Source organism: Galleria mellonella, unplaced genomic scaffold (assembly GCF_026898425.1).
Source record: "Galleria mellonella isolate WM207_F2 unplaced genomic scaffold, CSIRO_AGI_GalMel_v1 utg33, whole genome shotgun sequence".
NCBI lineage: Eukaryota > Metazoa > Arthropoda > Insecta > Lepidoptera > Pyralidae > Galleria > Galleria mellonella.
In genome coordinates this window covers 6024436-6048357 of record NW_026442079.1, presented here as the reverse complement: position 1 = coordinate 6048357, position 23922 = coordinate 6024436, and the positions used below count along the sequence as shown (strand labels likewise).

General features: G+C 33.2%; 2 protein-coding genes and 1 long non-coding RNA gene across 4 annotated transcripts; 2 read left to right on the top strand and 1 right to left on the bottom strand.

Moving 5' to 3' along the window:
* Window positions 1-1436: 1436 nt before the first annotated feature.
* On the bottom strand, window positions 1437-1934 carry LOC128201025 (uncharacterized). The gene is given in 3 exon segments (XM_052896445.1): window positions 1437-1717; window positions 1803-1890; window positions 1893-1934. Coding segments are annotated over 3 exon segments (240 nt in total). The 3' UTR covers window positions 1437-1607.
* A 566-nt stretch (window positions 1935-2500) lies between these two features.
* LOC128201026 (uncharacterized) lies at window positions 2501-5121 on the top strand. 2 transcript variants are annotated; one of them, XR_008253020.1, is made up of 3 exons: window positions 2501-2637; window positions 2831-2934; window positions 4917-5121. It is a non-coding gene; the product is annotated as an uncharacterized LOC128201026 (long non-coding RNA). The 2 variants fall into 2 exon arrangements; XR_008253021.1 differs by having other exon boundaries at window positions 2831-5121.
* Window positions 5122-8120: 2999 nt separating this feature from the next.
* On the top strand, window positions 8121-22383 carry LOC113518018 (uncharacterized). The gene is made up of 7 exons (XM_026902768.2): window positions 8121-12475; window positions 12560-12719; window positions 13577-13755; window positions 14505-14696; window positions 15668-15786; window positions 17662-17800; window positions 22104-22383. The coding sequence occupies exons 1-7, from the start codon at window positions 8121-8123 to the stop codon at window positions 22270-22272; spliced, it is 5313 nt and encodes a 1770-aa protein (XP_026758569.2). The 3' UTR covers window positions 22273-22383.
* Window positions 22384-23922: the final 1539 nt, after the last annotated feature.

Here is a 23922-nt window from a genome sequence, read left to right as displayed (position 1 = left end):
GAATAAAACTATCGATGGTGAGTTTCTTGGGGCAATTATGCTGCAAGGTTTACCATCGGAGTACGAATCCATGATCATGGCACGTGAGCACTCGGGAATTATAATATTAGTTGGTTTAGTGAAGACTAAATTATTACAAGATAAGCGTTGGACAGCTCGCGGTGAATCGAATGAGTGCTTGTTTTTTTGGAAGAAGAGCACTTCAGCTTCGTGTACATCCGGAACGAGTGACGCGTATGGAGACAAAGGTGAGTTAAGGAATACGAAGCAGATTTCTTATTATAAGTAGGAACCGTGGTGCTAGAATTGTAGACAGAAAAGGTACCTCAAAAAGGATTGTCGCAGTGAAGAGTTTTTCTAGAAACTGTGTTTTTGTCGACATACACTGCTAGTGCGGATAGAGAAAGTTCGTTGTAAATTAACTTAGGAGCCACAAATCATGTGACTGAACGGCGTGATCTGATGAATAATTTCATAACGCGTGATTGTTTAGTAACTATGGGTAGTGGTAAAAAAGGCCTCGATTACTGAAGCGGAGTATATATGTAGTATTATTGGAAGCGGTACGGCCGTGCCTTACTCTCCGAGCTGACGGGGCATATTAACGCTATTGTATAATATTGCGGCAATCAGTCAGCGGTCAAACAGTTGCTGCTCAACATCCAGGTATAAGAGGGCGTGTTGGAGTTTTAATACTGGCTGTTGACACTGAGGTCTTTTAGAACAATGTATAATTTTTAAGTTGGTTCTGTGTCAGATTTTTATAAGACATGTCTCGTATTTTTTTTCGTGTGTGCGTGCGTTCGTGCGTGCGTGCGTGCGTGCGTGCGTGCGTGCGTGCGTGCGTGCATGCGTGCGTGCGTGCGTGTGTGTGTATGTGTGTGATACATGCAAATATAAAAGTTTATCCAATGATCAAGGATAATTTTTCAAAATCTTACTGTGGCGAATGTGGGGCTCGAAATTTAGATGAAAACTCCAATTACTCTATTCATGAGTTTATTAATTAATTATAGGCTAACAGAACTTGAAAATGGTTCCAAATACTGCACATCTATAAAAAAGTCTTCATCTGGAGAGAAAGACGAGGAAGACACAGTATTTATGATAAACCTTTCCTCCTGCATCTCAATTAATCGATCTTGTTCTATGAACTGACTTTCAATTTTTATTACATATTCACAAGATTTTTGTCATTCATTGATCTCTATTTGAGAGAAAGCTTCTTCTGTTTAAGATTTTTCATCACTTGCAGGTCTATTGACGTTTATACCCGCAACTTTTTGTTTCATTATTCCCCAGATTAATTCTATGGGGTTTAACGTACAATGATATGGTGGTAGCCTCAAGACTTCGTGGCCGTGTGATTTTAAAATCTCATATATCTGATATTTAGATTCAGAGTTATGATTTTCGCTGCTTCCAGTAATTGACATTTATGCCAACTATCGTCTTAAGGGATATTATTTGATTGAAGCCATTCTTTTATAATAGCAATACAGTCGACTTGTATAGGTGGTTTGTTTAATTGTTCAGTAACAGTGGGTATTTCTTTTCGTACAGTGTAAAACTCATTTATCTTGTTTCTGATCAATTCTAAATCAAAATTATCCAAGAATATTTTTTTTGCCACCTTTACTCTTTTTATCGGGCGTACTAAATATGCCTCTGTAAGATCTGCCTTCAGCAACAATTCGTCTTATGGTAACCCTTGAAATAAATTAAAGTTTAGTATACATAATATAATACACACGAAAAATTAAACCAAAATATCAAGACGTGTCATTCCTACTAACCATACTCATTCCTCAACGCTTGCATATGGCTCAATATCGACGATTTGTCTGCACCTTGTTCATCAAGTATTCTTTAATAAACAAAAAAAAAAATGAAACAATATTTCTTGCTTGCAATCGAAGAGCTTTCTTCGACATTTTCACCAATTTTTAAAGGAAATTTGAAGCCAAACCAAAAACAATTCCTCGAAATTTCAGTTGACATTTTTTTTTTGTTGCTTTATGAAAATTGTTATTTTTTAAACTTTTTTGCCATCAGATCCTGGTAGAACTATAATAAAAATTTTAATACGGGTATCAGATAACTTTGACGTATTACTGGCCCTCATAATATACCTATTACATTTTTTTATTGATTTTCTATCTTCTTTTGTTTTACAATTCTTTCTTATATAATTACGTTTTCCTACCGATAAAAATGAGATAAAAAGAGAAATACATATCAAGCATTTTATTTATCCTTTTCTCTTAAAACCCAACAAATGTGATTGGTCCAAAGATTATTTGTCATAAATTTGATGTTATGTGCTCCGGCAAAAAACTGCCATGCTATACAGATATATATTTATCCGTGTAAAATACGGTGAAAGGTCTTAATCAAAACAAATATTTATTTGTATTGAAACTTCTCACCACACAATTATAATACACCACATAATAAATTCATTAATTACAACATAAATTAGGGTAATATCTTATATATATATATATATATATATATATATATATATATATATATATATATTTATACATATTTGCGGTAATCTGGTTTATAATGTTATAAATAACCTAACATTGATGGACATAAATGATTTAAGACGACTAGACGATATCATTGCCAGTAAGGATATTTAATTCATTTATTAACAAATATTTGTTACATTTAGTTACTACTACTATACTAGTTACAACTATTAAAATATTTGTGTTCAAATGTTAATAATTTTTACACACATTTTTATAACTAAAGCTATTGCTTTAGTTATAAAAATGTGGTTGTGTAAACATTAATATTTTTTTTATTTATTTTACAGAAAATACATTTTGTAAAAGCAGTAGATTTGCGAAGAGATCAATCATTAACCATCCATTGTGGAAAATTGTATAACATTAAGTGTATAGGAATTGTTAAAACTAAGTATACAAATATATTATTTTTGAAGTAAAAATAGACTATGGAACGAAATTAAACAAAATTGAAGCTTTTTCAACATATAATGGTGGTCATATAACTAGAAACACTTCTTATAAATAAAGCATAACTTAAACATACAAATAAATGTTCATAAAAAATATACACAATCAATAATCATGTAATAATATAGTCACACAAATAAAAAACACATTGAATGCATAAATTACTGGCCACTTGGACACTTAATATGTTAATGTCTATGTTTTTAACATTTTAAAAAACCATCCTTAGCTCTTTTTTTAATAACATTTCTTTTTTGGCTTTTTCTATTATTTTGGCAGCAATTCAATATTTAATCTGAATTTTATTATGTTCAAAATGGGCAAAAATAAAAGTTGTGATGCGTCAACTAGGCAAATAATTGTTAATTTATATATAGATTATAAGTGGGTGTAAAGAAGAATAGCTGAGCATTTAAATTTAGATATATTAAATAAATTTGGATCATTATAAAACCCATGGAACTGTTGAAAATGTTCTTAGAAAGGCTTGACCAAGAAAAACCTCTCCCAGAGAATATACACTAATCATTTGTGTTACTAAACAAGACCCATTTAAAGGCTCCAACCAGATTAAAAATGAACTTTTTTCACCTGATGAACTGAGAAACATCTTGTCAAGACTAATATGCAAAAGATAAGTGGAAGCTAAATTGTTTAGAAGAACCTTTCAAAGGCTGCTTTTTACCAAGTGACACTGGTAGAAGAGATTTTTATTCCCTAAAAAATATGCTACTGGATAGTAAGTAGTAGTGCTTTTAATTATAAATACGCAAGGCCTATAGTCAAGCACAGTGGTGGTTTTCCAGATGTGGAGTTGGAACCATTCGGAAAATTTAAGGTACAATGGATCAATGGCAATACAAAAATATCTTAGAGCACACAATGAGTCCCTGTCTGAATGATCCTTTTCTGTAACTTGGATCTCTCAGCATGGCAATAACCCTAAACACACAGCCAATAGTGTCAAATGTTTCCTTAGCAAAAAGCGTATATCCATTTTAGACTGGCCAGCAAATAGTCTAGATTTAAACCCAATAGAAAATCTCTGGTGTACTGTTAAAAAGAAAGTATCAAACAAATGTAACACCAATCCAAAGAAATTATATGAAGCATTTGTTGAAGCATGGAATTCAATCACCCTAGAAAAATGTATGAAATTGTTTGAATCAATGCCACGTCGTTGCAGTGCTGTAATTGCAAATAAGGGATACGCCACTAAATATTAATTATAACTATTGTTAGGGTGTGGATAGTAGCTATTTCATAAATAACAATACTAATTACTAACACTTAACAAAATATTGTTATTTTATACTTCTTTGTTGTTGTTTCTAATTAGTTGACTATTATTGTTCATACCTTATTAGTGATTTAAATGTTTGTCCGTAATGTAATATTGAAACTGCACTTGTGTAGTGGGATCTATATTGTTTTTCTAATAATGTCAAGATCTTACATAATGTTGGTAGTGTTTCTAATTATATGACCACCACTGTATATCGATCAAATGTCAACACAATTATTTCAGATATGCAAATCACATAATGTAATAGCGCCATAACAAGGAGAAAATTTACAGTTGAACTATTCCAGCACACATAATGCCAACTGTTACTTTAAAAATATTTATGATATTTATGATATGATATTTCAAAATATTATAATTTAATACAATTGTAGTTTAATAATTTAATAAATTTCTTATTTATGTACTTCACTTGTTCTATGGTTGAGTTAAAACATTTAATTTTGAATTTTTATTTTAAAATTGAGATGTTATGTGATGAACTTAATTGGAGTTTATTAATTATTTTGAAATCTAAGTATTTATACACATGAATTTATGTAAACTGTGAAAATGATATGAAGAATTCATGTTTGAAAAGACAAGAAAGTTTTACTAAAGAAATTTTAATATTTCAGATCTGCGATCAGCGCTGGAGGAAGTACAATAATCCACTGCAAGCACTACAATAAGCTGGGCTTCAGCAGCAACCTCTGAACTTAAGTAATAATAATAAGTAATATATATGTTAATTATAGTCATTGTATCCATTAAAATGTCTAAATGGCTTACATCTCATCAAATGTATGTATAAATATTATTTAAATAAAGATTTATATATTTTCTATTGTTTTTATTGTTAGATATTTCTTAATATACATTTATTATATTAAATCCCAAATCTTGAACAGAAATATCGATATATTAACACAACATTATTACCGATAGTTTGAGCGATAATTATTATTGATGGCTCTTATGGTGGTCTTTTTTGAAATGTGAAATCACTAACGTTCCGTACGTTCCTCTAAGAGATTCCTATCTGTCCTTAAACATAGCCTCTCTAATCTATAGATTTGGGGGAAAGGGATTGTTAATAATGGGTTTTAAAATCTCGATTACTAACAATATATCCTATTAGGTCGACCTTCACGTGGTTGCACCTGGAAACCATCATGAATAATTCTTGTTGAATAAGTCACGATGGGCTAACTGTCCTACTTCATCCTCATCTATCATCCTTCACTGGCGCCCCGCCGGTGTACACCGATAGCGCATTAACCGATAGCCTCCCTTTTGTGGGGTTTTGCCAGTAGTTACCACATTTGGCAGGCGGATTGGCAACCGCAGTCAGGCTTCAGAGATATTTAAGAGGGACGTTGCTGCCTATCTTTATTTGCTCAATAATATTAATTGTGTGGGATTATCTAAACAATAAAATTCAAAAACATGCGATTTCAAGCAATGAAACACTAAAATTGAGCTGCTCGAAGAGTGGGAACAGACCCTCTCTTCTCTCTTACCTCTCCTTACACTTCCGTACTGATCGATTCTCTGCTAGAGATTTCAAGTTATTATCAATTCTAAAGGTAGATCAACAAAATATTAATTGTTAATTTTTATTTTTATATTTTTTAGAATACCATTCTTTTTTGTTTATGGTTTTATTTTGCAAAAGGTAGCGTAAAAAATTTTTGGGACCCTGTCATATTTAATAGTAAGAATCAGATCAGATATTAGTTACGTAGTGAGCGTTACCTCCAGAAATTTAGATAAACCAATGAAACGGGATGTTACTGGAATAAAACGAATACTTCGCTACCTGAAAGTTTCAGTACATAAGGGGTTTTTTTTTTAATGGGTGATAATGGAATGGTAACCCCACCCGCGCTATCGGTATACACCGGCGGGGCACCAGTGAAGGATGATAGGTGAGGATGAAGTAGGTCAGTTAGCCCATCGTGACGAATTGAACAAGAATTGTTCACGATGGTTTCCAGGCGGAACCACGTGGAGGTCGACCTAATAAGGCATATTGCTAGCAATGGAGCTGTCAGACTCCATAGCTAACAATCCCTTTCCCCCCAGTACATAAGGGGTTAATGTTTAAAACTGATCACAGGAAATTTAAATTAATACAGTGACGCAGATATCTCTGGTGATCAAGAAACTTGTTGCATAGTAGACCATAGGAATACCTAATATGCCTTTAGTTAATTTTAAACGTGGAAACATCGACAATAAAGAAGCAGGTATGTAGGTATTATTTACCTGTAAAAACTTTTTCAGCCTTTACTCAGATACTAAAAGTTGGAAACAAGTTTGGAAGTCAAAAACAAGGAATAGTTTATTACCGAATTAAAGAACCTTATCTTCGACAGAGGTTGAACTTATAGCTGCTAGTGAAGCAACCCAGGAATATATTTAGCTAAAAGAGTTACTGTCTGAATTAACGGAGCTAGACAACTAATCAATTCCTTATGTGGAGAATGAATCAGCAATCAAATTAGTTTACAATCTTGCACATGAATATCATCATTACAAGCACAATGCATTTTTATGTCAGGGAATATGTAAAGGAAGGAAGCGTGTCTCATGGGAACATCTACCAGCCGACATGTTCACGAAGCTTCTTTACAAACCAAGATTATAAGAACTGCCCTCACGCATTGGGATGAGTGGCAGCAACTATAAAAAGTAGATGGGATGTTAGGAGTATGAGTTATGGATGACATACCTATCTGTATCTTATCGATGAGGATGTCGTTGCTAAGCATCTTGTTTGCTATAACATTTTATTCTGCTTGATATATCTAATATTTAATTAACGTATTTAATATTTAATATCGCTTTCTGATCTCCACTTTAATTTCAGCGGAAATAGTAAAAGAGCATGACCACCCTGACATGACAAAATTTTTTAGAAGCTGGCATCCCTGATGTCAAGAGCTTTTTTGAAAGTTCATGGAACGTGAGTACGAAACAATTCGTATTGCGTGTTTTGATATATACAGATTTTATCGATATGCGAAGGAAAACCAAACGAAAACGCTGTTCTTGCATCTTAAAAAAATCGCTAATTACTGAAAGTACTTACTGCTATATACTATTAGGTGGTATTTATCATATAATAAAATTTAATCAAATATCATCTTACGTAAGCATGAATGAAAATTTGAATAAATGTGCACATTAATGTTATTTAGAGGTATGTTATTATCTTTTCATTATTTACATTAAACTAGCTTCATCCAGCGGCTTGGCCTATGGTAATATTGTTATGTTGTTTAGTCTATAAACTTCTTCAAGAAATGAGCTATCAAATGCAAAATATTTAAATCAGACTGGTTCCAGATATTAGTGCGTCCAAAGAAACATTTTCGCTCAATTAATGTGGATAAATAGGTAATAAAAAATAGTTTGATTTCTATATTAAATACTTATCCGTAGATATCGCCTAAATTGTAATTTTGTTATTTTTAAATATATCGGACTGATCAGATCAGATTTAAAAAAAATATATTTTACTAACAAAATACTTAACTGATGAACTACTTATATATTTCCTGGAACGAGATCATTTGGATAAATATATTAATCTCGAATAATATATTAATAATAATTATTAATATATTATTCGAGATTAATATATTATATACACGCAAAGTTTTTCTTTACTAAAACCTTAATGCATATGATAAAAAAATATAAACAATGTCACTTCTCGTTAGTCAAAAACATAGTCATTTTCGCAATTAATAATTGTTTTGTACTAAGAAGTACTTAATGCTATATAATTTTTTTTATTGTCATTATTAGGTGTCTGCAGAATTTAAAACCTGATGGGACCTAAAAAGGGTAAAGATAATTTTGACGAAAATTCTTGGCGTACAGCAATTGAAGAGGCTCCACTAGACAGTGATACGTGGACAGTTAAAGTCATTCTTATAGAAGCGGCTGGTAGTGACCAAGATAGGATTTATTTGAATAAATTTGAAATATTTGCTGCCGAAGAAAAAAGGTTTGTCATTAAAAATATTAGTAAAACTGAAACTATTTTCATGGTTAATCAACTAGGAGGAGAAAAGAAAATAACAGATGATAATTTAAGAGTTTTTGAAGAAGGTCAATCCTATCTCAAAGATAAGAAAGATATTCCTCCAGATATTCAAGCGTTAATAATTAAATATATTATATTAAAAATGAAAGATGAATATTTATTTATTAAACGTCAAAGGCTCGAAGTAAATGAAGGAACGAAGAGGGAGTCTTCAACTATGATTGATAGAGCGGAAGTTAAAGGTACTGTCAGCGTAAAATCTCCAGAGTTCGTAGATATTTCACCACCTTCGAAGGGAAAAGGAAAGAAGGGAGAAGCTAAACCTGCAAGTCAAATCCCAGAACCAACTGAGGGGAAAAAATATAATACTTTACTTAGAGTAAGAGGCGAAGAATGGAGAGATAAAGTTTATGTTGATGACTATCCTACAGATGGACCAAATCTTTATGTCGCTGTTACAGGATTTGTTGAGCCGTATTTACCAAGCTGTCTCGTAAAAATTGGAATACCTCTGACTGCAATAGTCCAAATTAGAATCGACCCCACTATAGTTAATGTGCCTTCAAGCTTATTTCGTGTTACCAAAAGAGGTCAAAGTCAAACTGAAATATTAACCGAGAAATCGTTGCACTTTTGGGAAGATTTACAGCAATTACGCATTAATAGGAGTTACGCAGATGATTTTAAAAATACTGCTTTTATAGTGTTCACTCCACCATACTGGGATACAGAAAGACTATCTGGGAACCCTGATAAAATATATGATGAAATATGTTATTTAATATACGACATTCAGGATTTAACAAGACAACATACTCATTACTTACAAAATATGGATGTTATAAATATACCAAAAGAAAAGGAGGATAAACGATGTAAGAAATATTATCAGCAACAGCTTAACGATTTACCTTTAGAATCTGTCACTATATATTCTATATTAGACAGTATACTTCAAACTGTTTCTAAATTCCAAGAAATTGATGATAAAAACAGTAGAAGTTCATTATCAACTTCATTAACATTAAATCGTGCGAATGGAACTAATAATAAAGCAGTAAGAGCAGAAATACTTATAAAAGACGTTTTTAATACTTTCTGTAATACTGAGTCAAATAGGAAAACTTATCATATTTCATACGGAGATGAATATGAGGGTTATAGAGATCCCATAATTATTAATTATGGCGATTTTGTTAAAAATACAACTTTCCATCTGGAAAATATTAATTTAGACAACATAGTATGGTCATCTTTATTTGGAATGCCTATTAACAATTTATGGAAAAATCAAGACCCACCCGTAGGAGAATTAGAAGCTAAAATAAATTTCCACATCAATGTACTTTTATCTTGTTTTGATAGAGTAGACGTAGAAACAGCAGAATTAAATAGATTAATTCATATTTTGTCTTGTAAGAAATTATACAATAATAGAAGTTCATTAAAAAAACACCACTTGCCCTCTACTACAATTTCAGATTTTAAAAAAGTCTATTTAAAACGAAGCGTCCTTGCTGTGCCTTTGTCAAAAAGCTTTTCTGCTCTTCAGAACTCAAGTACCACCACTTCACCATCTTTCCCTTTTATGACAAAAAATGAAAATGCTTCAAATGTATCTTACTCAAATAATACAGAAGCACAACGGATTAAATTTCTTTTTGACTACCCAGATCTTAGTGAGTTAGTTTCGGCAGCAGAAATTGCTAACAATAGACCAAATAACCATATGATTGATGATTTTGAATTTTTTGAAGACTTTACTGGAACACATGCATTTCAGATCATACTTGACGCTTTTAATAAGTATAATTGCGTTGATTACAAATATTGTGAAATAACAGATTGCATCATATTAATGTTCTTTAATAGTTATGATAAAAATAATATTGCGCGCGAAGAATGGCGCTGTCATTTGCCAACGCCGCTGTGCTTACAAGACTTTTTTGATTTTGTGTTAGAAGAACACTACGACTGGATCCAAAAAGAAGAAAAAATTTATGATGAGCATATGATGTTAAAATCACAGTCAGTTTCTAAAGATTTAATTGATCCTTTTGCCGCAAAATCTTGTGTGAATAATAATGAAGTAGAAATGGAACTTTTAATGGAAGGTTCTTTAAAATATCAAGAACTTTCCCAAATTGATGAAGCTACCTTGAAGTCTACGGAAACAAAATATACGACTTCAAAAAAGACAACAATATCTCCAACATCTACAGAAGTTGATTCTAAAAGCAGTAGAAAAGCGAAGTCAACATTTGCTTCTTCATCGAAGCACTTAACACAGTCTTTTTTGGCATCTCGTATTAACTCTGCTTCTGAAATACCCAAAAAACCATTTTCAGGGTACAATTTAGGCGATAGGAGAGTAGAAATAGTAGGCAGAGATTCAACTTTCTTTTCTAAAGATGGAACAGAAGTTTCAAGTTATTACACTCTAATAATACCGATTAATGCAGAATACATAATTTTAAAGGTAATTCCTGGCAACAGTAAAAATGAATTTTGGTTTCACAGGGCTTTGGGAGAGTATATTTCTTCAGAGACTCAGAATATATGTGATTCGTTTAGAATAACAAGTACGAATAATGTTATGATAAATATTAAAAAACAGTCACATCAAGTACCACTTGCTTCCGTTACAATGTCTACTACAGAAAATCCTAAAAACAAGGGTGCGTTAAAGTCTCCTTCAGAAAAACTTCGTGCTTTACAATCGATATATGAAACAAGATCCTATCATTCACTTTTTATGACTTGGCCGAATGGGCTCATTACAGAAAGTGTATATGTAAATAATTCGCCCGTTATTTCTCACATCAAACAATATTACATAAAACCCTTATCTTATATTGATGAAGATATGCGATGTATAAGCTTAGATGGTGAAGTAATAGTTTTTAGAAAATCGGGACCCATTGTGGTACTTCGTCCAGATAGTTCTTATATTAAGATTACAAAGTGCAAGAAAAGGGTTATTGTGACTGAAGTTGACGATGTTCCTAGCGAAATCAGTTCTGATAAAAGTAAGAAAGTAAAAAACAAAGACAAGACTAAAGAAAAACCTAATGAAACTTCGTCAAAATCTTCAAAAAATTTTTCATCTGATGACGACAACTTTTCGGAAAATAAAGCACCTGAATTTGAGGTAATCGTTGAAGAATTTGAATACATTGATACAAATGGGTTGAGGCAAAAATGGATCAATGGCGTTGCATTTGATATTGAAAGATTATTAATCCGCACTGCTACAGATTATTGCCTAAGAGAAATATTTTCTAGGCGTATGGATGGTACCAGTATTTTACTCAACAAGGAAGGAGTGCAAGTTGTAACTTTTCCTGATAATACAAGAATTATAACGACTTATATTATTGAAGATGAAGAAATATTTCCAGAGTGGACCGAAGAAGAAAAAGAATATTTCGACCTATTAGAAATGGATACGATTGAAATTAACACAATGAAGTCAAAAACATCTGTGCCAAAAAAAAGCTATATAGGTAACTACAATTATAATTCAAGCATTGCTAGTTGTGTATCAAAGAAAATAGAAGAGGAAGATACAAAGGAAAATGGAAGATCAGGTGGCTATGTATCTGTGCAGATTATTTTCACGATCGAACATGCCAATTTTACTACAGTAACAATTAATAAAGCTGATAATAAAATTTCCGTGGATTCTCCAGATGGTACACGAGTCATTGTAGATACTAATAATCGTTATGACATATTCTTAGATGAATCGACTTATGCTAAATTCGATGGAGAGAATTTAATTGTTGATTACGAAGCATGCCCCCAATGTCGGTTAAATACGACCTGTACAATAAAAATTAAATCTGATGACAAAAGCAGTATTACTAAAAATCATCAAAATTGGCTAAAAATGAGAGACTCATTTTGTAAAAAAATTGCAGTGAATGACGAAGGATCTATTAATATTATTGATGAATTATATTCTAAAGAACTGATGCAAAGTGAAGAAGTAACAATCAGTGAAGAATGTGCAGAAAAGTTGGAAAATGCAGAAGATGAAAATACTGATAACAAATCTGAAACTTCAATTGCATCACATGGAAAATGCCGAGAAATGTATATTGCCCAGACAACAAAATTTTTCGTTCTTCAACGGTACGTTCACTTGTTTACAATTATGATAATAGTGTAACTCAGTCTTTTTAGTTAATATATATATATGTATATGATTGTTTACAGAGATTTTGCGTGTTCCGAATTAGTTCATAGAACATTGCTGGAGGAGTACAAGCAAGCCTGTCGATGGCAGCCATGGTGTTCCATAAACCATTATGATTCATTTGGTGACCATAGAAGCTTAATTACTATTTTGACTCCTGTACATCTAACGGAGTCTGAGGTATGAAATCTATATCTATACTTATAATAAATCTGTAGAGAGGTCAATTCTGTACATGAAATATATTTCCAAAATAACTATCAGGGGGTGATTAGTGATCGATACTGATGGCAAAAATGCAATCAGTAAAATTTTTGTCTGTCTGTTCGTTATAGAAACAAAAACTACTCGACGGATTTTTTATTTACAAGACAAAACTTGGTACAATTATTCTTCATACTCCTGGGCAGGTTATAGTATACTTTTCATCACGCTACGATCAATAGGAGCAGAGCAGTGAAGGGAAGTGTTAAAAATGTCCACCCGTGAGACGCCGGGACGGATCGCTAGTCACTAATAAAAATAATCTATCTTTTTTTATAATACTATAGTGGCAAACGAGCATACGACTCGTCTGCTGGTTAACGGGGTCTCCGTATTTTAATACGCCCTTTTTTAAGAACTTCATGCTTTAGTCTCTAGGGAAATCCTTGGCTCGGAAGATTATTACTCAATCCCAGTGTTCGCGGGAGGAAGCTCCTATGAAACCGCACTGTGCGTGACCATTCTGGTTCTAGGGTGTGAGGATGGATTCCCTGTGAATGGCGAGCAGTGCGAATGTAAAAGGGGGCTGTAGGCATCATGTAGAAGAGTTCTTCAGAACATAGTCCATTCTACCCCATAATACTTTATATAATATTTTTGTTTTATAAAACTGGTGTTTTATTAAAACTGTCATATAATTATCTACTGCTTGACATGCATTCTAGGTCAGTGTCTAATATAACAGATCTCTTTCTATACTGATTGCATTTAATATATTAATACTTTTTAATATTTAATAAATGCCTAATAATTATTTAATTATTAATGATCAGAAATGGTTGATGGATTCTAATCTCGCTGATAAGCCAAAATATCTTACCTATAAGGATTTGAAAAAAGACACTGGTAAAGGTTTTTACCATTGGATGCGCCCATATGAAAGATTCAAACCTAAATCAATGAAACCGGATAACGTGTTACCACCGAGACTACCTAGAGCATTCGTTTTAAGGTAAGTTTTATAAACATGGTATAGGGAATTTGGTTCTTAAAGAAGTCGTTTCAATAACACCTATTACGTAATTTATGCTTTCAGTTGAAACAACAGAGCGTTATGAGTAACTAGCCTGGGTAATTTATTTTTAGTGTAAAGTTGCAATGCGTACCTCTCTAGTAGACATGGGGAATATTAGTATTGTGTCCGATATCTGTATATTGGATTCCTCAGATAATTGAAGACGGTAAAAAGATCATCATCCATTTCAATATCGCCTATACCGATCGGATATTCAAATGGTGTAGGTAGACCCGATATTGTTTCAATCGGGTGCTTCAGTATTATATATTTAACATATTTTTTATTGGGCCAATATATAATTATTGTAACTACAATATACAGATATTGCTATATGTATAACCCATCCCTACTGTCTAGGCACCTATATTTCGGTCTATAAGATAAATTTAATTATTTTAGATATTCCCTTCGTAAGATCTAGTGCAATATCTAATATAAAAAGGGTAACGCTTTAGTTCTTAGCAAATGGCGATATATTTATTCAGTATACTCTCATAGACTAAATATATAAATACTACTTCTTTCATGCAATTTGTTTACATGTTGCGCATTAGGTAGAGTTCTTTTGGATTTCAAAAGTTATAGAATTCTTCATTATACTTACTGCTCATTTTTCTCGGCTGTTGTGTCCTACTGAGAGAATTTTGCTGTATCTTGAGATACATGAGCTGCTTTCACTTTAGAACACTTGAACAACAATGGAACGAAAAGGATAGAGACAAATTAAAGGGTGCAAGGGAATTGTTGAATGCGATATTGCGATATCGTCAAGTTATGGAATCGAACAGCGAAACTTTACTTAATATCCCAATACTAGATCCACGATCTGAGAACGAACGACGCATTGACGACATCATACAAGCCTTGGCGCACAGGTAAATATATTTTCTTAAAAATGTAACATGATTTCTGTGGTTAATAAACCAGTTAACTAATTTTATAATCGATTGTATACTTTAGAAAAGTAAAGTAACTAATATAATAATTGACACGTGAGGCCCTAACACTGTAGTCCTGTGGAGTGGTAAGGCTCATGCTTTTATATCATCTTTATCATCCAATAAAAAAACACCATAATGCTACTTTTTTATTAGATAATAAAGTTAATGGTACTTTAATTCCGCTTGCATTATCAGTATACGTTGACAAGTCACTAGTGAAGGGCGACATGTGAGAATAAAAGAATGAGGTTCATTGGCCTATCATAACTAATGATTTCCACTGAAAACCGCGTGGAGATCAATCTTACATATTGTAATGGGGCCACTGGTACCCATTACTAATAATCTCTCGCCCCCATGTATATGGTGTTGTGGGAGTAGCTAGAGCTAAGGATACGCAATACTTACCTTAGAAAACTTGTAATTAGTCGATTACTACTGTCATTAATTTGTTAATCGGCTTTTCAACTCCGCAAATGAATGTATGATATATATGGAACATATACAAACGAGGGAAACGTTGTTAGATATAAGTGGAATAAGTCAATTATAAAGGCTGAGGGGGAAAGGCATTTTTAGTAATAAGATCTAACAGCTTCATTGTTAGCAATATGCTCTATACGTCAACTTCCACGGTATTCCCCCTGAAAACCATCGTGGTTAATTCTTATGGAATTTGTTATGATGGACTAACTGACCTGTTTACATCGTTACCTATCATTTTTCACCTAGCTAGTGTATAGCGATAGCGTAAGCGAGGCAATTATTCCATTTTTACCCAATGAAAAGCTATAAGGGCTGTTTCCACGCGGTACTAAAATTTTCTACTAGTAGAATGAACGTATTCGTAATAATATTTTCTTAAATAATAATTACAATAAAGTAATATATTATATTTTATGTAGAATATATGAAAAGTTAAAAGGACGTCTCACAGTAGATGTTCAGAGTCGAGCTAAAGCTATTATTACGACGAAGCCATCCGCCGTAGTTGGAGAAATATTAGTTGAAGGAGAACTAGAAGGTACACCGAATGTATTTTTTTTAAATAGATTAACAATAGTGCCAGTGTAGCTTTATTGTATCTAAATATACATATACATATGGGCTGGTTACATAGCTCGAAAAATCGACCACTGATGGGGAAGAAATGTTCTTGAGTGGCGATCGCGTATGGACAAACGCAGGTAGGTGACCCCACACTAGATGGAGTGGACCTGAAATACATTGCAGGAAGTCTGTGGTTGCAGGTGGCTCTGGACCGTTCTTTGTGGCAGTCTATGGGGGAGGCTTATGTCCAGCAGTGGACGAATAATGGCTGAAATGATGATGATGATGATATACATTTTTTAATGTGAAGTTTATCTATACTAATAATATATAATTTTGTGTGTTTGGTTGTTTGTAATGGATAAACTAGATAAAAGGACTACAGCCGAAGGATGCAGGAAATCCAAAAAATTACAATAACTATTTTCATTTTAATAATAAAATAATTCTAATTATAAGAAAAAATTGTGTCTATTGGCTAATGTGTGAACTAAACTATGCACCATTGTTTCGTCGTAAATTCGCCGGCGCGTTGCGCTGACTCGGCGCTGTGTGCTAGCAGGTGATATGATGCATCGTGTGGGGCCGCTGCTTGTGTAACGCTTTCCACAAATACTTTCGTAACCAAATCAAAAACAATTCAACAGATTTTAAAAACTCTTTCATCTATAGAAAATTACATTATTAACGAGTAACGCGGGATATATTTAAATAGAGATCTCTACAAAAATTACAATAATGTAACCCAAAATGTCAAAAAAATCTGTATTAAAGCTAATATAATTTACTAATTTATCTTTCTACCTACCTGTGCGAAGCCGGAGCGGATCGCTAGTAGTCTGCATTTTTTTTTGTAACTTAGAATGGCATACAAGCTGATGGACCACCTGCTATGGAAAGTGGTAACCGTCGCCTGTAGACATGAGCAGTACCACAAAGTGTACTGTTTTGCTCATGATACCCCCCATGCGTTGCCATTCCTAAGGACTCAGGTATTCCTCTGTACCCTGTAAATTCATTGCCATATCTCTTTTACAAGTATAATGAAAATCGTTGTATGTAACTACTCCTCTCCATCCAAAGTTTGCCTGGAAGAGATTGCTTTTATTCATAAGGCTGCCCATTGTTTTCTTAGTGTGAACATTTCTTGAAATTATTTGCATCTCCGAGTGTTTATAATAAGTTTACTACTGTACCGGTGTTGTTTATATATATATATATATATATATATATATATATATATATATATATATATATATATATATATATATATATATATATATATGATGTATATATATAAACAATATATATATATATATATATATATATATATATATATATATATATATATATATATATATGTATATCTATCGACATTTGAAGCAGTTACTGTATTTAATAGGTATAGATACTTTTCTAATATGCATAAGTACTAACAAATCTAATTTTTTATTACCTAAAAAAGTGATTAAATACATTCAGTATAAAGTATGCATAGTTTGACTACTTTTATTTTGGGTGAAAAGTGTATAACGATTATATAAATTGTTACCGACAGTAAAATGGTCGAAGAAATAATTACCACATTATATGTATATATGGGTAAATCGTGTTTATAACCATAGAATGATTTCTTTTGTACGTTAGTATGTTTGACGTCACGCAATAAACTTATAAGGATAAAGTTTAACACAAATATTTTGTATTTGTTTTATCCCGATTATGCAAGTGTGTACGAGTTCCACAAATTTATTCAATTAAATTCTTAAAACCAACGTAATAATAGATAGATATTAGCACAATATAAATTTATTTATTGTTAATTTATATAATTATGCCTTTTCATTAGAATGCGCAGCAGAACTTAAGATATTAGAGGAAGAACGTGAAAATTTACGGGAAATAGAAAAGGTAGAGGAAATGAGCCCCGATCTGAAGAGGTATTGGCGACGCCGTGCTGAGGAGTACAAAGAAGAGCAGTTCTACCAGTACGTACCAATATTAGTATACACATGAGGGTGTTATTTTTGAGCGACTTTAAAAAGGCGGAGATTTTTATTCATCTGTAGTTTTAGAATTATGTTATGAGATTACGGCGCTAATGCTGAGCCAATTTTAATATTCTTCTTTGCAATTAACAGTAAATTTTCTCATATAACTTTCATATTAATATCCCTCGTTACAAACTTTAGCTTTTACTATGATAATATCAAAATTGAATACACTATGTTAACATACATTATTACTAATACTATGGTAACCTACATAGGCGACGTATACCTAGTATAGACGTACCTAATATAAGCGACGTATTGATGATCATACATAGCACTGAATTTTAAAATAAATAAAATCTATGGAAAGCTTTAAAATTTTAAATACAAACAAGAACAATAATTGTAAGAGTTTTCTACTACTAAATGTCAAATCATTAGGATTTATTGGGATTTTCCACTAGTCAACTGAACACATTCGTAAAATATACCTAGGTACATGACTTGGAAGCGACAAAAATGTCTAGTTTACCATTCTATACATAGGCACGTCCAATTGTCATATTTGTAAGTAGGTACAAGAGGTTCTTTATTTTTGTCTTTTTTTGATTCATATTCATACTTAAGTTCCTTTTGTGGTGAAGCGATAAATATAATTTTTACGTTTACTTACTGGAACAGAATAAATCAATATAAAATTGACTGGAAGCTCATAATCATCAATCAAATCATCGTAGTTAATTTTAAATTAGTTCATTGCGATGGGCCAACTTATCTATTTCATACTCACCTATTATCAGTGGCGTAACATTGGGTGGCAGGGCTGGCAAAATGCCACGGGTCCCCGACCCAAAAGGGCCTCGGCTCAAGAGGCCGAGAGAGCTTAGAACTTTTTTCTTACCTTGTACCTGAGTATTTTATTTTACTTGAAAATAAATGATAGGGTCCAATCAAAAGAATTTGCCACAGGCCCCAAATGGTATAGTTACGCCACTGCCTATTATCCCTCACTGGTGTCCCGCTAGGGTATACTGATAGCGCAGGTGGGGTTACCATTCCATTTTCATCTATTAAAAAAGAAACATATACCTATGTACTTAATGATTATGAAAATCAAATAGGTACTTATTAGGTATTTAGTAGGTATTATTTAGTATTTTTTTTTAATAGTTCACGAAATGTTTGAGATCGTTAATTTTTTTTTATCGGTGCAAATGATAAGGTAACCCCACCTGCGCTATGGGTATACACTGGTGGGGCACCAGTGTTAGATGATAGATGAGGATGAAATCAGGTCAGTTAGCTCAGCTTGACGAATTCGTCTAGAATTAACCACGATGGTTTCCAGGGGGAAACACGTGGAGGTCGACCTGACGGGGGGGAATCGACCTGACCTTGCTAGTAATGGTGCTATTTGACCCCATTACTAACAATCCATTTCCCCAGAGATCGTTAATTGTGACAGTTTGTCTTAGATTTTAATGGCAAAGATACCGTAGGATTTTAAGTTTGAACTACAGATACGTAAGACTACCTATCGTAAGCCAATAATGACCAAGTCTCTACGAAATCAACTTAGTGTTTTCCCTTTCTACTATATATGTTATAAAAGACGTGAGAGTTGTCATATCTAAGTATTTTATAATGTTTTGTAAGTACTGTCTATTATAAATTTTAAATATATTATGGCTTACAAATATTCGATAATTATGATATTATATTTGAATATTAATTTTTTTTTCAAATTATAAATACAATCATCATTTGTTGTTTTTATTATATAATAAATACAATAAACATATCTATACATAAGGTCAAATTATTTCATATCTACATATTTCCAGATATTCTAATAAATGTTTATCTATCTAAAACTATTTATCTGTAATAACCTATTTACAGATTATACATATTTTATACGTAATCCCCGGCGTGTGAATTCAACTAGAATTTGATCGTTCGTTTCTATTTATAAAGATGTTTGGTCTACTGTAATCCGCCTCTACTAGCAGGGATCGTGTCCAGTATGAGTAAAAATATGGTTAAGGGGGGACGTTTCTACTTACTGACATTGTTATGACCTCATTGGGAATGGATTTATCATAGGGAAAAGGATTGTTAAGGCGCATAAGCTAATAGTGTGGCGACCCTGTACGGGCAAACGCAGTATAGGACGACCTCCCACTTGATGGTGTGACGACTTGAAATGTATTGCAGGGAGTCAGTGGATACAGGCGGCTCAGGACCGCTCTTTATGCCAGTCTATGGTGGATGCTATGTTCAGCAGTGGACGAATAATGGCTGAAATGATGATGATCATAATAAGCTATTAGTATGGATTGTTTAATGGGTGAAAATGGTATGGAAACCTCACCTGCGCTATCGGTATACACTGGCTGGGTACCAGTGAGAGGTAATAGGTGAGGATGAAAAAGCAGGTCAGTTAGCCCATCATGACGAATTCAACGAAAAATTAGCCACGATTGTTTCTAGGGGTAACCGCGTGGAGGTCGACCTGATAGGGTATATTGATAGCAATGGAGACTAACCTCCCCACTACTAACAGTCCCTTCCCACCAATAGTATGGGTAGGTTAGATCATGTTCTAGCGTTTCGTCTTACAAATAATTGTTAATTCATGTTGAGAACGAAGATGAAAGCAGGTTAGTTGGCACATCCTGACAGAATTTGTCATGACGAATTTGCTTTCATCCTCACATACTATCCGTTACTGGTACCCCAACGATATATACAGAAAGCACTATCGAGTATAGCGAACATTTTAAAGGCTGAGATGTTACAATGATATGCTTTAACGAAATATGGAGATAACGACGCGTTTATCGGATTTAAACTCAACACATTGTTTTCGGATTTTTTATTTATTTATAATTTGAATTCAATGAATGAAAATCTTTTTGCACCCGGACTAATAGGTATAACAACATCTGATTGAATAACTAGGCATTTAAACCTATCTACAGCGAACAGTAACAGATACTAAAGGGCCTACCATGAAATGTTTTCCGAAATTTCGGATCCGAACGAAACAAAAATTTGATGCTAAAATTATATGATACGTACCGTTCAAAAATATAAAAAATGCTAAAATATCGTTCCTTTGAACTTTTATGGTAGGATTTATGACAAACGAAATGTTAAGCTCCATTTACAGGGTCGATTTCGGTACGAACAAAAGCACGAAATTGAGCCCGAAAATTCAGAATTTCATTTCATGGTAGACCTCTAGGCCACTATTTGTCGAACGATTTTCGCGATGAATCATCATTATATCAGCCGTTTACTGTCCACTGGTGAACATAAACGTCTCCCAAAAAGGGGGGTTTGTCAATAATTGCCACGCTTGGCGAGGGCATTGGCAATCGCAATTAGGCTTTAGTGATGTTCTAAGATTAAGTTTTCACGATGAGGACCTATTTAACACAAAATCCAAATTGTACCTACATCTGTCAAAATTGTCAAAAAAGAATGTATGTTTCATACAGATTCTCCAGACATTTAAACAGGCCAATAGAGCGCAAACTGGGGAGATCGAATTTAATTTTATGGGTAGCCTTCACTCATATTACTTTGATGCAGAATGTAGATACATAAGCATATTAATCTTCAGTTGAATTACCCAAAATTGCTCGTAAGAAACAGACTTGAAAGTAGTGTAGTAATTTGGAATCGCATGAATCTAAATACATCCAAATGATTGAGAAAATTCAAAAAAGTTTATTCGGTTTGTTTACCTGAAAGAATACGGGGTGTATTCTTATTTCCCTCTTATGTATCCTATTTCTTTCGTTTAGGGAATTGTAGGTTATGTTAGTCAGGAAGTAAGACCGAATATCGCATTAGTGACCTAAGTTCTGAGGAGTATACAGATACTGCATGCAGTTGTCACTCTCAACATTAGTAAATTGTATACTTATTAGAAAGGCGTTAACCGGCTCTACTCGATGTGTCCTCTTCGTGCACTAATCTCTAGCAGTATGCGTCATTTACTAGAGTGGTTTGTCTGCTCTCATGATTAGCAAAGATGACGAAATTGCTATATTTAATTATTCAATGGAGACGTTTACAGAAAAGTCATTATTTTATTATTCAAATACTAGGTATGTAATATCATAGACATAGGTATTACAAACATGAAACGTTGTCGCATTAGGCAAGAACCTGTAATGGCATTGTTGTAATAAATGTGTAAATAATAAATTTAAACCATAATATCATTTGTCTATATAATCCAGTTTTCCACTTTGGTATATTAATCGAATTTTGTTTATTGCAGATATCTTCTGCGTAAAGGTAATGTACCTCCATACTTTCGAAATGTCCTGGGTGGTGCAATTTGGTGGGATATGAACAATGCCGCGAGCGAGGCAGTCACGAAGGTTGAGTGTCGCAATACGAAATGTGTTTGTGATGCAGAAGAAGGCACTTCACGAACTAATGAATAAACTTTACATTCCTTTAAGTAGAAATATTTGCTCACTGCATCAAACAATATGTTCTGTTTAATTGTTTCGGTTATTATATTTTCGACATTTACTATTAAAAGGCAACTCTTTTTGATATTGGGAAAGAATTGTTATTTTAATAAAAGTATTTTTCAAGATGATTGTATGAATAAACATTTACCTATAGAGATTATTTAAGAGCTTAAGTGAAATATCATATTGTAATCAATTCGGGTTCATATCCTCTCGTTTTTTTTATTATACGATATTACTAAGTACTTATCTATGGCTTGATAGCAAATACGAAGAAAATCATCTATGCCACGAGATGTTGGCTGTTCCGCGTAACACTTACTTATCAAGCAGTATTATCTCTTTGTGCATGTAGTAGGTAATATAGCGTTAGGAGGAGACTTGTCATAAGATGATGGCAAAAAATATATTGCTAATAGTACACAAAGTATGTAAGAATATAAATAAAAGAGGTATGGTATAGTAGGTAATAATGATTGTAAAGGTGGTCGGCATCACAATTAAATGATTGGATTTCTAGTTGAAGATTCGAAATATTTGAACATCTTCTTTTTATTTTTACTATATATATGTATGTAGTACCTATTAAACAACATTAAAAATTATTAATTGTTAAGTCTTCATGTTTGGACCTACAGTAATAGCTCTGATGTAAGTTTTAAGCAGAAGAGACGTCGATTTACATTATATTATGTTATTTAGTTTAGAAAAAATCAAAGTATATGCAAGGTCAAATACGTCAATAACACTTTGAGAATCTATAAAATAATTTCATCAGTTCCAGATTATGCTATAGGAAATAAGTGGCTAATCACATTAATCTAGCTGCTAAAATCTCATCGTTTGCTGAATAATCGGTTAAAGCCGATTGGTGTCTTCACATAGAGCGGTGTGGCCTCGCACATCAATTTGTGTATGAAACGAATGGCGGGAGAAGTGTTAACCAGCGGAGGCGAATTCGTCAGTTGTTTTCCCCACCGCTTTTTCCGCTGTGACGCTGCTAGCCAGTGATGAAGAAGCGCAGCGGGCGTCGCGATTGGTTCGTGACACAGCCAATGTAAGAGTCGAATGAGCGTCTGCCCTAAGCAGGAAAGGGACCGCACAGACGCCCGGACAGTCCGTCCCGGGCCCTTGGTAAGGATCGTGTTGTGGACGCGATTTGCATGTTTCACTGATTGTTTGTCAACAGATGTGTTTATTTGTGCGTGTATATGCAATTTGAACGGTTATAGGGAACGTTTCGCGTAATACAAAAGGCAGACTTTTCACGTAAGTAGTTTGTTGCAAACATAATTATTATTTCTATAATCCTACAACAGATGGCGCTAGGTGTTACATTGATGGTCATGTCATTGAACTGTGGTGTAATGATAATATGAGGGAGTGTGCGTCGACCTTTATCAATGTGAATGCACTTTATTTGTTTATTATCTCTTGCTGGAGAGCGTATCGTATCAATTTATATTGATACCCTGTGTCGAGTGGTACTTAAAAGCCGAACAGTAGCTGGAAACAATATAGTGTTCAATTCTATCACATCAGTCTTTTGAGGACGGCTACCTATCATGTTTACTGTCGATTCCATTTTGCCGTCGCTCAATTATTTTTATTCTCCGT

Coding starts and splice junctions, on each gene's coding strand:
- LOC113518018 (XM_026902768.2), top strand. CDS start 8,121: ATGGGACCTAAAAAGGGTAAAGATAATTTTGACGAAAATTCTTGGCGT. Junction 14,697..15,667: donor ATACAAGCCTTGGCGCACAG/GTAAATATATTT, acceptor TATTTTATGTAG/AATATATGAAAAGTTAAAAG. Junction 17,801..22,103: donor AAAGAAGAGCAGTTCTACCA/GTACGTACCAAT, acceptor TGTTTATTGCAG/ATATCTTCTGCGTAAAGGTA.